The 13,148-nt window shown below is 51.3% G+C and overlaps 1 protein-coding gene across 1 annotated transcript; it reads right to left on the reverse strand.

Annotated features, from left to right (window-relative positions):
* Positions 1-89: 89 nt before the first annotated feature.
* HMOX1 (heme oxygenase 1) lies at positions 90-8,489 on the reverse strand. Its single transcript, XM_040234764.1, has 5 exons — positions 8,220-8,489; positions 6,931-7,051; positions 4,290-4,781; positions 1,789-1,888; positions 90-822 (listed from the first exon to the last, which is right to left on the reverse strand). The coding sequence occupies exons 1-5, from the start codon at positions 8,240-8,242 to the stop codon at positions 692-694; spliced, it is 867 nt and encodes a 288-aa protein (XP_040090698.1). The 5' UTR covers positions 8,243-8,489; the 3' UTR covers positions 90-691.
* Positions 8,490-13,148: the final 4,659 nt, after the last annotated feature.

Raw genomic sequence — 13,148 nt, forward strand, 5'->3', positions numbered from 1 at the left:
CCCCTTCTGCCCACCTGACTTACAAGAAACACGTGAGGAAGAAAGGTCAGCTCCCCAAGGGTAACAGAGCCCAAGAAAAACACATCAAGTTACCATCAGGCCATTTAGTTTATTGTTTCACATGAAAGTTAGCAATCAAGGCCACAGTCCTGTTAAACACTTCCCTCCCCACCCACCACAACCCACCCCGACCCTGCTATAAGAACAGAATAGAACACAACAGAATACCACAGTTCAGGCTGAGCCAGGAACACAAAGTGGCTCCAACAAAAACAAGACGGAAACATAAGACACAACATCTTTGAACATATACAAAAACTGCCATGGCCCACAGGGCAAGCGGTCACAGCAGGTCAAAAGGGAGACTTCAGACCCAAGGCTTTTGGAGGTTCACAACAGCTGTTGCTCTGGCTACATCTTCTGGGCTCTGCTGCAGGAACAGGAAGGGGAGAGTGCTGAGGGGCCAGGGAAGACCCCTTGTCCCACTCTGAAGTTCAGGTCACTGACTGGATGTACTTTGGGTTGGTGGAGATGTCTCAGGCTCCTTTTATCCAGAAGAGAGGGACGCAGGGAGACAGCAGGGGCCCTGACAGCTGCCCCCTGCCCCAAGCTCAAGGGAAGGAAGCCAGCCAAGAGGCTGCCCCTCTCCACGAACAGTTTTCATGGCCCCCAGGAGCCAGCACACTTGCATTCACATGGCGTAAAGCCCCACAGCAACCGTGGCCACCAGAAAGCTGAGTGTGAGGACCCATCGCAGGAGAGGTGCCTGGGAGAGGACGCTGGGCTGAGGCTTCCCCCTGGACGCCTTGGCGGGAGCCGAGTCTGAAAGAAAAGGGAGATGATGTCAACTCCTGGAGGATGGAAGCAGGGCCATTTGACGTCACAGAAAAACACATCAGAGCCGCCTCAGCAGGGTCTAGTAAAGTCCCCACTAGATGCAAACCAGTAGCCCTCTAGCCACTACTTGGATACCTCCTAAGAGAGGGAGCTGACTTACTTCTCCAAGCTGTCCACTCTTCCATTTTCAGGCAGATTGTGAGAAGTACTCTCCAGGGGTACGCAGGGTACCACAGTTTGAGAACTGATGTGTTAGGGCTAAGTCCCCTCACCCACACCAGGTAATCTCCTCAGGAATGGCCACATTCCAGTCCCTGCAAAACCCCACCAACAGAGGGGTCCATGTAGTCCTGGCACACATGAGCTATGGTGGCACCAGGAGCAGAGGCCTGAGATGACCTGCCAACCAGGTGGCCGAGCTTCACCCCTCCCCTCCTTTGACTCCCAAAGCCACACTCTTGCCCACAGGGAGGGAGGCGGCATCTGTGGAGCACTCTGGTGCTCTGGAAGCTTCCCGTATGTTCTCTCAGCACTGCCACACCCTAGCGAGCTGAGTGGCCCGAGGGAGGGACTAACCCAAGACAGGACCTTGCATCCACAACGGGGGGATAGCTAGAAGCTGCCCTGGGCCCCTAGCCCCAAGTCAGGGGGGTCTCTGCTCGGGAACCGTTAACAGACCCCCAAGGGACCTACAGTGTGGGGGGGTGGGGGTGGGGGAGGACTTGCCATGACTTCAGAGTATCCTTTGAGTACTCAAAAGTGACCTAGAACCAGCCCAACCCCCCTGATTCTAGAATGGGGAGACTGAGGTGCAGAGGGGTCATCTGGGTGAAGGCTGGCTCCACCCCTGACTTCCCATTTAAAGCCTGGAGAAGACAGAAGAGTTGGAGACACCAGAGCCAGACGGCTGGGCCACGTGCCCTCCACACACACCCCCCGGGAGGCCCTCACCTTGTGCCTTGCTGCTGGCTCGCCTGTGAAGGTCTGGTCCCTGCGAGGGATCACGGTCCTTGGGCTTCTGCGTCAGCAGCCCCTGCAACTCCTCAAACAGCTGCAAGAGAACAAAGCGCACGTCTCCATGAAAGGTGGGGCAAGGCCTGCTGATGGGAGGTCTGAGATTTGGTTGTGAAATAGCACGACAGAACAGAATCACAGTAAAAATACCGAACGTCCAGCTTAAGACATAAGATGTCACAAGTTCATTAACTCGCCTGTCTGGTCTTCTCCAAATGCTCCCCAATAATAGCCATTCTGAATGGCCACTCATGCCCGTATGCTGGGTCCCTTTGCAAATTACCATGTCTTGAGTGGTACCCAAGCAGGCACTCAATCCTCTGTGGTACTCATTAGCCAGGGTTACAGACCTCCAGGACATTGTTGCTCCAGAAATTCAGTGCCTGGGTGGTAACTAACCCAGAGGTCACACAGAAAGGGCCAGCCCTCCCATGGGGCTCTGGCTCCAAAGTGCCTGTTCTTTCTACACCACCTTTCTGAAAGATACAGCTTTTCTTAGAAGAGTGACCAGGTGTGCTGGGTATTTTTTAGTGGTATGCAAAGGACGCACATTGCTCAATACCAAGTGCTATGACCAATCTCTTCTGGGGTCCCAGGCTGGGAATAAGGAGCCAGGAAAGCATAAACTAAGAGCCCAGTTCCCACAGGGCCTCCAGACAGGAGAGCGACAGATTTCTACAACATCAGGGTTAGAAGGAATCTCACCCCCACTGGGAACACCCACCCTGGCTCTGCCTAAGAGATCACCTTTCAAGGCAAAACCCATCTTCCCCTGGATTTGAGATACTTGTAGAAAGAACGGATCACGCCTCCTGGCTGGGCTGAGAGGCCCAGATGGTGGAGGCCAGGTCTGCAGCATCCGTGAACCCTGAAGTGCCAACCTGGCTACATATGAGCACACAGCCTACTTGTGTGTTGTCACAGGGAGTTGTCACAGAGTGCCACAGTGGTGACGCTCACATCGTACAATAACCGTAGCTAGTTGCCAACATCCACTGATCATCGAAAAAAGCAAGAGAATGCCAGAAAAACATCTATTTCTGCTTTATTGACTATGTCAAAGCCTTTGTCTGTGTGGATCACAATAAACTGTGGAAAATTCTGAAAGAGATGGGAATACCAGACCACCTGACCTGCCTCTTGAGAAACCTGTATGCAGGTCAGGAAGCAACAGTTAGAACTGGACATGGAACAATAGACTGGTTCCAAATAGGAAAAGGAGTACGTCAAGGCTGTATATTGTCAACCTGCTTAACTTCTATGCAGAGTACATCATGAGAAACGCTGGGTTGGAAGAAGCACAAGCTGGAATCAAGGCTGCCGGGAGAAATATCAATAACCTCAGAGATGCAGATGACACCACCTTTATGGCAGAAAGTGAAGAGGAACTAAAAAGCCTCTTGATGAAAGTGAAAAAGGAGAGTGAAAAAGTTGGCCTGAAGCTCAACATGCAGAAAACTAAGATCATGGCATCTGGTCCCATCACTTCATGGGAAATAGATGGGGAAACAGTGGAAACAGTGCCAGACTTTATGTTTTGGGGCTCCAGAATCACTGCAGATGGTGACTGCAGCCATGAAATTAAAAGACACTTGCTCCTTAGAAGGAAAGTTATGACCAACCTAGATAGCATATTCAAAAGCAGAGACTTTACTTTTCCAACAAAGGTCCGTCTAGTCAAGGCTATGGTTTTTCCTGTGGTCATGTATGGATGTGAGAGTTGGACTGTGAAGAAAGCTAAGCGCCGAAGAATTGATGCTTTTGAACTGTGGTGTTGGAGAAGACTCTTGAGAGTCCCTTGGACTGCAAGGAGATCCAACCAGTCCATCCTAAAGGAGATCAGTCCTGGGTGTTCATTGGAAGGAATGATGCTGAAGCTGAAACTCCAGTACTTTGGCCACCTCATGCGAAGAGTTGACTCACTGGAAAAGACCCTGATGCTGGGAGGGATTGGGGGCAGGACGAGAAGGGGACGACAGAGGATGAGATGGCTGGATGGCATCACTGACTCGATGGACGTGAGTCTGAGTGAACTCCGGGAGTTGGTGATGGACAGAGAGGCCTGGCGTGCTGTGATTCATGGGGTCGCAAAGAGTCGGACACGACTGAACAACTGAACTGAACTGAATGTTCGAGGGCTGACCCTGTAACATGCCCTGCTTTGGGGACTTGATTGATTTAAGCAGTCACAACAACTCTGTGAGCTAAGTGCTATTATATCCCCATTTTACAGATAGGGAAACTGAAGTACAAAGTGATTAAGAAAGAGATTTGCCTAAGATCACCCCGCCAGGTAAGTGACAGAACTGGAACCCTGGACCCCAAGCCCCTGCCCTTAACCATGAACGTTGACACCCCCCGCCCCCCACCCTGCGAGAAATGTCCCTGGAAGAGCAGCTGGAGGCAGGGTGGCCACGCAGCACAGCCCAGACCCTCACCTGGATGTTGAGCAGGAAGGCGGTCTTGGCCTCATCCAGGACCCTCTGCCGGACCTCGGGGGTCATCTCCAGCGTGTTCATGCGGGAGCGGTACAGCTGCTTGAACTTGGTGGCACTGGCGATATTGGGGAAAGTGAAGAAGGCCAGGCCCTCCCCGGAGCTGGGTAGGTTCAGGGCCTTCTGAGCAATCTTCTTGAGAACTTGGCCCCCAGACAGGTCGCCCAGGTAGCGGGTGTAGGCATGGGCCACCAGCAGTTCGGGCTCGGCGCGCCCCACCTCCTGGAGTCGCTGAACATAGCGCTTGGTGGCCTGTGTGTAGGGGATAGCCTCCTGCCAGCGGGGCCCGTACCAGAAGGCCATGTCCTGCTCCAGGGCAGCCCGGCGGTGCAGCTCCTCTGGGAAGTAGAGGGGAGTGTAGACGGGGTTCTCCTTGTTGTGTTCGATCTCCTCCTCCAGGGCCACGTAGATGTGGTACAAAGATGCCATCACCAGCTGAAACCAGAGCAAGTAGGTGGTTATCAGAGCATCCAGCCCCTTCACACTATCACCTTCAGAGTCATCCTTGTCACCTCCCCAGGCTGGGCTCCCACCTCCTGCCAGCCCCTCCAATCCTCCCCATGTGGCAGCCAGAGAAATGTCACAGGAGAAAATTTTCACTGTGCACTGTCTGAGCCTAAAAACCCTTTATTACACTGGAAAAAATACGAATCCTCATTTCATCCTTGGAAAAATCTAACAAAGGAATGGCTATGCCCATTTTACAGAAAAGACACTAAGGCTCAGAGAGGGTATGAGACACAGAAGTCAAAAAGCTAGTAAGAAACAGAAATGGAGCCAAGCACAGGCATGGTTTTCTGGAGAAAGTAACTGAATGAAAGTGCTTACAGGAGATGCCAGGCACCTCTCCCTGGCTTTTGACCTCTGGGGATCCATCTGCAGGGCACAGCTCTCCCCAGAAGACCCCTCTGAACCCCATCACCTCTGAAAGCTGGGCTGGGGGACAGCCCAGTGCCCCTTGGCTCGGGTAACTCCCATTACACATTAATTTTCTAGTTTTGAGTTTGAAAGAGGACAAAGTTTAGATGTTCCGGCTGAGGTTTTCAGGTGATTTCTGAGCCTTTAATCATTCGTGGGAGCACTGTCTCTCACCAGGGCAGAAACCCAGGCAGCCTGGTACAGAGCAGCCTGGGTTTTCAACTGTGACCGACCTGGTCCTAACTCCGCTCGGCCAGTCCTCGGTTGGGTGATGGTGGATAAAACCACTCACCCTCTCTAGACAATCTGGGGCCTGGGTGACTCTGCACAAGGTTCCCTTCCTTACGTAGAAGGGTAATCTGACCACAGAGTGATGGGGCAGGTGTGCGGATCAGGGAGGATGGCAGAGGTGAAGCACTAGGCGCGACCTGGTAGTCAGCACTGAAGTTGGACCGTGATGATAAAAAACGCTATCTCCGTCAGCACAATCTGAGCGAGCAATGGGTCCTCTCCTGGATCTTTGTGCTGACTCTGAACTCAGGGCCCAAGAAGGAAGCTCCGAAGCATACAGTGGCTGGGCATGGGGTACTTCAGCGGCCACCTCCCCACTCCCACTCCCCAGTCACATTACAGCAACTGTACGTCAGCTTTTTCAGGGGGGTGGAGGGCAGAACGAAGAATTAAGGGCTAGACTCACACCCACAGGACACAGCCCAGGGCTGTGAGCCCCTTAGAGCTGCATGTTAAATTGCCCTTCACTGAAGCACCTCTCCTGTTGGAAGTAGGGGGCGTCTCCCAGTACCCAAAGGCAGGGTGTCAGGAGTGGTGAGCCACAGCTCCCCACCCACACTGTTCAACCCAAACAAGCCTCTCCTCACACCCAGCACCTGCCAGGTTCTTTTCTCACATGTTTTCCTTCTACCTGCATGAATTTCACAACTGTGCTGAGTAATAGCAAAAATTCATGCCTCAAATACAATGGGCACTTAAGGAAATCCTGCTGGGTATTCCCCTTGGTCTACTGCTGGGAGCATGGGTTCAACCCTTGGTTGGAAAACTAAGAGCCCACATGCTGTGCAGTGTGGTCCAAAAAAGGGAAAACCCTGCTGTTGAAAAGGCTCATTTCACAGGTGAGGAAAAGGTACCTTGGGGAGGTTAGATGGTGCCCGTATTCTTACTATTAGGGAATGGAAGTACTCAAGCTCGAACCCATACTCCCCTCTTACCTTCAGAGGCAGATAAGATAACCAGCCTTGGCTCGATTTTGGCCTCTCCCATTTGCTTACAGGCTGTGTGACCTTCTGTTAGTTACTTAACCTCTCTGAGCCTTCCCTTCCTCATCTTCCTTATCTAAACTGAAGCACTAATTAAAATTAAGTGAGTAAAATGCCAAGCAGGCACTAGGTGGTCACTTAAAAGAGTACCACTGCCCCAGCCCCTCCACAATACTACATTGCAGGCTGTGAAACCTGCGGTGTGACCCTGGGTAAGTCATTTCCACTCTCTGAGCCTCAAGGTCATGACCTGTAAAATGACTCCCTTGAACATGCTCATCGGGTCCCTCAGCATCCCTAGTAGCCATCCCCACTAATACCACTGCTCTGCGCTGTGGGTGCACTCCCACCCAGTGTACCCCTGCCAAGGCTGGTACCTCCAGTCCACATACCTTAAAACCTTCTCGGGTCAGCTCACCCTTCTGAAAGTTCTTCATGAACTCGGCATTCTCCGCTTGGGTGTGCACCTCCTTGGTGGCCTCCTTCAGGGCCTCTGACAAATCCTGGGGCATGCTGCAGAGAGAAGGTACGGAGGTGAACAAGGGAGTCGAGGACAGGGCTCTGGGCACAGTCCCTTCCAACGCTGAGCTTTTCTGAGGGGTACCCCTGCCTGTGCGCAGGACTTTAAAAAGAGATTTCCGCTTTTATCAGGCTTCTCTGCAGAAACCCAGGTTCCCATCTAATACACAGCCACTTTCCCAGCTACCTTTAAGATGCAACCCCAGCCACACTTTTCAGTTACTAAACCGCTGTGTAATACGGGTCCCGCAAACCAACAGGAAAGGTCTGGCCAATTATTCTCAATAGAGAAGAGAAGGGAGCACCATCGGTGGGCAGGGTGAACACTCAATTCACCTGTAATTGCTTCCACTGGCTTTTAGACCCAAGATTTAACTCATTAACTTTGTTGAGGTTTCAGATACAGATTTCATGATCCCTTGTAATATTCTGCTCACACAAAAGTATTGAAAAAGCTCAAGTAAAACTCAGTTTTACTCAAAGAAACAGTCCCTTTTGGGGAGTATTTCTGCCTTATGTCTGCATTCACCTCCCACACGGGTGTCATTTCTCCTTTCTGGCCAGCACTCCTTCAGAAACATCACCCTCTGTTCTGTACATGCTGGGCAAATTCTTGGAAGATGGGAGGAGCCAGACTCAGAGGTGGACAAACCCAGGGCCAAATTCCAGCTAGTCAGGAGACATTGGCATGCTTGCTGTGCCTCCTCTACTATGCCACCCTCATACTGCAAGCGCGGGCTCAGTAGCCGAGGTGATGTGCTCCTTAATTCGACAGCTAGCCAGAGGTGGATGCGGCCAAGAGGAGTCCCCAGTAAGAAAGCCAGGCTTTGTCGCCCAGGCTCCAACAGTCGCGGGGATCCCGGATTAAGCAGACCGCTACCTCCAAGCACTCGCACGAGTACAAAACCAAAACCAAAGTCGGTCCCACGACAACACTCCCATCGGGTCACCCACAGGGAGCCAGGCATGTCAATCATCTTTCATCTCTCCCACTGCCCCACCGGGCGGGACTGGCACCCAGCTCCTCCTAACACCAAAGCCCCAAGTGACCGCCCGCCCGTTCAGCGAGGTCGCTTCCTGCTTCCCGGCTCGGTCCCGGGAGCTCTGCGGGAGGAAGGAGCTGCCCTGCCCGGGAGAGGCCGGTCCGCCGCCCCGCACTTGCCTGTCAGGCTGCGGGCGCTCCATCCTCCGGCTCCGTAGGTGTGGGGTTGATGCTGGCTCCGAGAACTCTGGCTCCGACGGCCCAGAACTCGATCGAGGAGGCGGGAGGGATACTGTGCTGAGTCCCAGCTTCGCCGTCTATTTATCCCCGGGGCGAGTCACGTGGCCTCCGCCCGCCGGCCTTTCCCCACTTTGAGGCCCGAAGTTGCAACACCCACGGGGGCCGGCGCCCCGCCCGCCCCTGGCCTGCGGGGGCGGAGGAGGAGCGGTCATATGACCCTTGGAAAACAATCTATTTAAAACAAGACATTAAAAAAAAAAAAAAAAAAACCTTCTGGAAATCTGTGCAGCAGTGTGATTTTGCCCCTTTCAGAGCCTCCAGCCCAGAAATGGTACTTGAATACCCCAGGAATCTGAATGGTTCCAGAGAGCTGGGAGGCAGGGCTTCTCAGAGCAGGAGGCTGCAGGGCAATGTCAAGGACTCACCGTCCCCAGACCCTGTCTGCAGTCCCCCGCACCAGCCTGCTCCCTAATTGTCACCTCCTTCTGGGACCCTCAGCTGGCAGCCTGCTTCTTCATGTACCCTTTGGCCATTTTTTCTTTATTGAGCACCTACTAAGTGCTAAGGACGGTACTGTTTTCATGGTTCATCCCTACAGTTACCCTGATTCAGTCTGAGTTATCTCATCTTCATGACTCAAATGATAAAGAATCCGCCTGCAATGTGGGAGATCTGGGTTCAATACCTGGGTTGGGAAGATCGCCATGGCAACCCACTCTAGTATTCTTGCCTGGAGAATCCCCATGGACAGAGGAGCCTGGCGGCCTACAGGACATGACTGAGTGACTAAGCACACGTGCGGTACTCACCAGGGCCTGGAACAGAGCTGGTCCTGTGATCAACTATGGAATTGATACTGCATGAGATTGATCACTTAGGATGGGGGGAAGCAGGTCACTGGGTGAGCCCAGATGACAATGCAAATGACAGTACCAAAGTCTCTTCCCAAAGTTGCAATTCTGGATTCTAGATTAAACAAACAAAACAAAGAAGTTTAACTTTGACTCAGGACAAGGATATTGTTTGGAAAAGAGGTAGCAAGTGCTCCACTTCTGGAGGAATGTGAGTACAAGCTTGAGGACGGCCAGCCCAGCCATCAAGCGTGGATTCTCGGACTGGGGGACTACACCGGCTGAGGCGGTCCTTCCTGGGCGTAAGCAGAAGTCTCTGATGCTTGGGGACAGTCTGGAAGAACCAAGCAAGTACTGGAGGTCAGTGTGTCCATCCAATCCAAGGTCAGAGCTCTGGCCCATGATCCATCCTCTTCCAGGATCACTGACACCTGAACTTCAGCCACCAAATCAATCTAGAGACATGGGGGCTGCTCAGTCTTCTAGAGAGGGGGCTATGCCAAAGAATCTATATATCGATCTTCTGCTTCGATGAACAATGATAACAATACTAATAGCTAATATTCATTGAGCCCTTCCTGTGCGCCAGATACTATACTAAACACAAGTATTAACAGATTAAATCCTCATAATAACTCCATAAGGCTATTACTGTTATTGTCCCCATCTTACAAATGAGGAAACTGTGGCAGAGAGGTGAAGATAAGGGTTTGAACCCAGGCAGTCTAGTACAAAGATTTCAAAAGTTCAAGGTAGGGCGTCATGTCTCAGAATCCAGTAGAAGGCGAGACAAGCCAAAAAACAAACCATGGTTTTGCCCGCTAGAGCCCAGAAGTCACCTTCACGGTTGTCCTTGAAAGGCTCATTCTACAGAGGATGGCATTTACCAGTTCACAAGATTCACAGAGGTAAGGACTAGAACTGGAGCTGCTAGCAGATTTCAAAAAAGAGTTGCCAGGAACTTTCTAAAAAGAAGGATTATTAGAAACAGATATCTCCATTAGAATGTAAGCTCCAGGACGGCAGGGGTTTTGTTTTGTGAATCTCCAGAGCCTGGAACTGTGCCTAGTAAGTAGCAGACAATCAATACTGAATGAATGAATATATGCCACAGGATCTCTTTCTGGTAAACATGATCATATAGCTAGGTTACCAGAAAGAGTTGGAATCAAACTACAAGTTTTGATCTTAGCCCAACTTTACTGATCACTTACTGTGTACAGAACCCTTATGTGCAAGAACGCATTTAATCCTGGCAAAAGCCCTGTCATTTTCATCTCTGTTTTGTCCACGTAAATACTAAGGTACAAAGAGGTAAAGTCGTTTTCCCGAGTCACATGGCTAGTGATAGCCAAGCCAGGATTCAGAGCACAGCACTTGGAAGCCAGAATCCATACTTCTGACCCCCATATCACATGCCCTTTTATGGGAGGCCAGGCTGTCCTCCAAGAGTTTACAGGATAAAAGTAGGAAAGTCTGAATGCTTGCCATCAGCCTGTCCATTCAGAAAGCCCAGAAGGTAAAGCTCATATGATCTGCCATTCTCAAACAACATAGGGGAGCAGAGGATCCAAGAGGAGAGTGACTTTGCCAGGCTGTGCCCCACTAGGGCACAGAGCCTTCAGTGGCCCAGGGGTCCTGGTTCTGAGTCCAAGCTCACTCCTCACTACAACTTCTTCCCTGGGAGCCCCTGACTTAGCCAGAACAGACCCCTCCCACCCTCAACACACACACACAAACACACACAGACAACCCCAGGGCAGAGGGGGCTGGATAGGGCTGATCTGGTATCTCCTATCCCAGTGTTGAGCCTGTGGCCTTTTCCCCATGCTGATTCAGCTTCCTGACTTCCTCTTCTCTGTTCTCAAAAAACTCGAATGATTTAAATGATATTTCTCCTCCTGTGGTAGGCTAAATAATGCCCCCCACCATGTCTACATCCTAATCCCTAGAACATCTGAATATGTTACTTATTTTACATGGCAAAAAGGATTTTGCAGATGGGATTAAGTTAAGCATCTAGAAATGGGAAGATTATCCTAATATGATCAGAAAAGTCCTTATAAGCGGGAGGCTGGGAGGTTACAGATACAGAAGGTGATGTGATGAAGGAAGCAGGACAGAGATATTGGAAGATGCTGTGCCGTTAACTTTGAAGATGGAATTAGGGGCCATGAGCTGAGAAAAGCTGGTACCCTCCAAAAGCTAGAAAAGTTGAGGAAGTAGATTCTCCCCTAGAACTCCAAAAGGGATGCAACCCTGCCCACCCTTTTCAGGACTTCTGACCTCAGGAACTCCAGAGAACAAATCTGTGTTGTTTCAAACCACTGTTTGTGATATTTGCCATGACAGCTTCGGGAAGCAGGACGGGGTGGACAGAGAGATCCGTCCTGCCATCTCCCTGCGTGATGCCTAGTATTCCACCATTAACCTGTTGTTGTTCTTTAGTCACTAAGCTGTGTCCAACTCTTTGTGACCCCATGGACTGGAGCCCGCCAGGCTCCTCTGTCCATGGGATTTCCCAGACAAGAATACTGAAGTGGGTTGCCATTTCCTCATCTCGGGTATCTTCCTGACCCAGGGATCGAACCTGCGTCTCCTGCACTGCAAGCAGATTTTTTTTACCACTGAACCGCTCGGGAGTTCCCTGCCCCCCAAATAAAGCTTAATTCCATCAAGGAACCCACCACCCTCTCTCTGGATTCCCTTGCAGAGTCAAATACTTGAGCAGCTGAAATGGGCCAGTTTTATTATGTGTGGAGCTGGAGGTACAAAGCTGAAGAGGCTAGAACCCCACTTTGACAGAACACGGGTGCTCAGTGTCCTCATGAAGTCTGGGCCCAGGGAAATGATCCAGAAAGGGGGTAGGGAGCACCAAAGACATATGTAGATGGGATTGGGAAAGAAACACCGGAGTTTGCTCTGAGCCAAGCCTTCTCCCAAACAGGGTCCCATTTCATCCTCCCCATACCCAGGACGTAAGCATTTATCTGTGGTAAGCAGAATCGTGGCCCCACAAAGATGTCCTTGCCTAATCCTTACAACCTGTGAATATGATCTGTTATCATCGAATAGGGTCATTACCCTTTGCAGGAGGCCAGTTGTAAATGTCTAACCTGGAGCCTATCTCCTCCTCAATCACCCTTTGCACATGTATTTGAGGTCACAGATCTCAAAGGAGGGAAATCACTGCAGAGTCTCTGGAAGGGCCCAGTCTAGCCACATAAACCCTTGCAAGCGCAGAACTTTCCCTGGCTAGAGATGTCAGAGAGATGTGAAGTATGGGAAGCAATCAGTGATTGTGATGCTAAGTCAGTCAGGTCAAGGTGGTCTCCACAGGCTGGGAGGTGTGGGAGGATCATTGTTTGGGGCCACAGGAAAAAGTCAGAGTTGAGACCCCAGGTGGCCCAGACCTGGCAGGGACAGGCAGCAGCCTGGTGGTCAGCGTGGCTGCAGCAGAGAGCGGGAGGGGACAGGTGGAAGACGGGAGCAGGAGAGACATGTAGCCTGTGAGGCCTGCAGGCCATTGCTAGGACCTTTGTAAGTAGGGGAGACCCAAGGGCTGGGAGGGGAGGAGTGCTGGGGTCTCACTGGGTTTTCCTGGGATCAATCACTGGCTGCTCTGGGTGACACAGGACACTGGCAGAAGGCAACTGACCACACAAATCCAAGGAGAGATGATGCTGGCTTGCAAAGAACAGAGAGGTAAGTGGCCTAGGACATGCATGCATGTTGTAAAGGCAGAGCTTTATATGTTAGGAGAAGAATAGGAAATGGGATGTGAGTAAGAGGAGCTGTCAAGGATTAACTCCAAAGTTTGGGTTCAACCAGCTGGGAAGATGGAATGATCAGTTGGCTGTGATGGGAGACCTTCAGCAGCTCAACCTTGGACACATCCCTTTTGAGATGTGTGGGACAGGGCTTTTCAAACGCTGTGCAAAAATTTGAGTGAAATGGGAAGCGTCTACCCTTTTCTAGAAGTTTCACTTCCTCCTGCCAGCAGGGAAGACTGCCCTTA

This window comes from Oryx dammah, unplaced genomic scaffold, assembly GCF_014754425.2.
Source record: "Oryx dammah isolate SB20612 unplaced genomic scaffold, SCBI_Odam_1.1 HiC_scaffold_29, whole genome shotgun sequence".
Lineage (NCBI taxonomy): Eukaryota > Metazoa > Chordata > Mammalia > Artiodactyla > Bovidae > Oryx > Oryx dammah.

Excerpts from the sequence above, each read along its gene's own strand:
- HMOX1 (XM_040234764.1), bottom strand. The coding sequence starts at position 8,242 with ATGGAGCGCCCGCAGCCTGACAG. Across the intron at positions 7,052-8,219 it reads GAGCGCCCGCAGCCTGACAG|CATGCCCCAGGATTTGTCAG; the intron begins GCAAGTGCGGGG and ends TTCTCTCTGCAG. Across the intron at positions 1,889-4,289 it reads CCTTCCTGCTCAACATCCAG|CTGTTTGAGGAGTTGCAGGG; the intron begins GTGAGGGTCTGG and ends GTTCTCTTGCAG.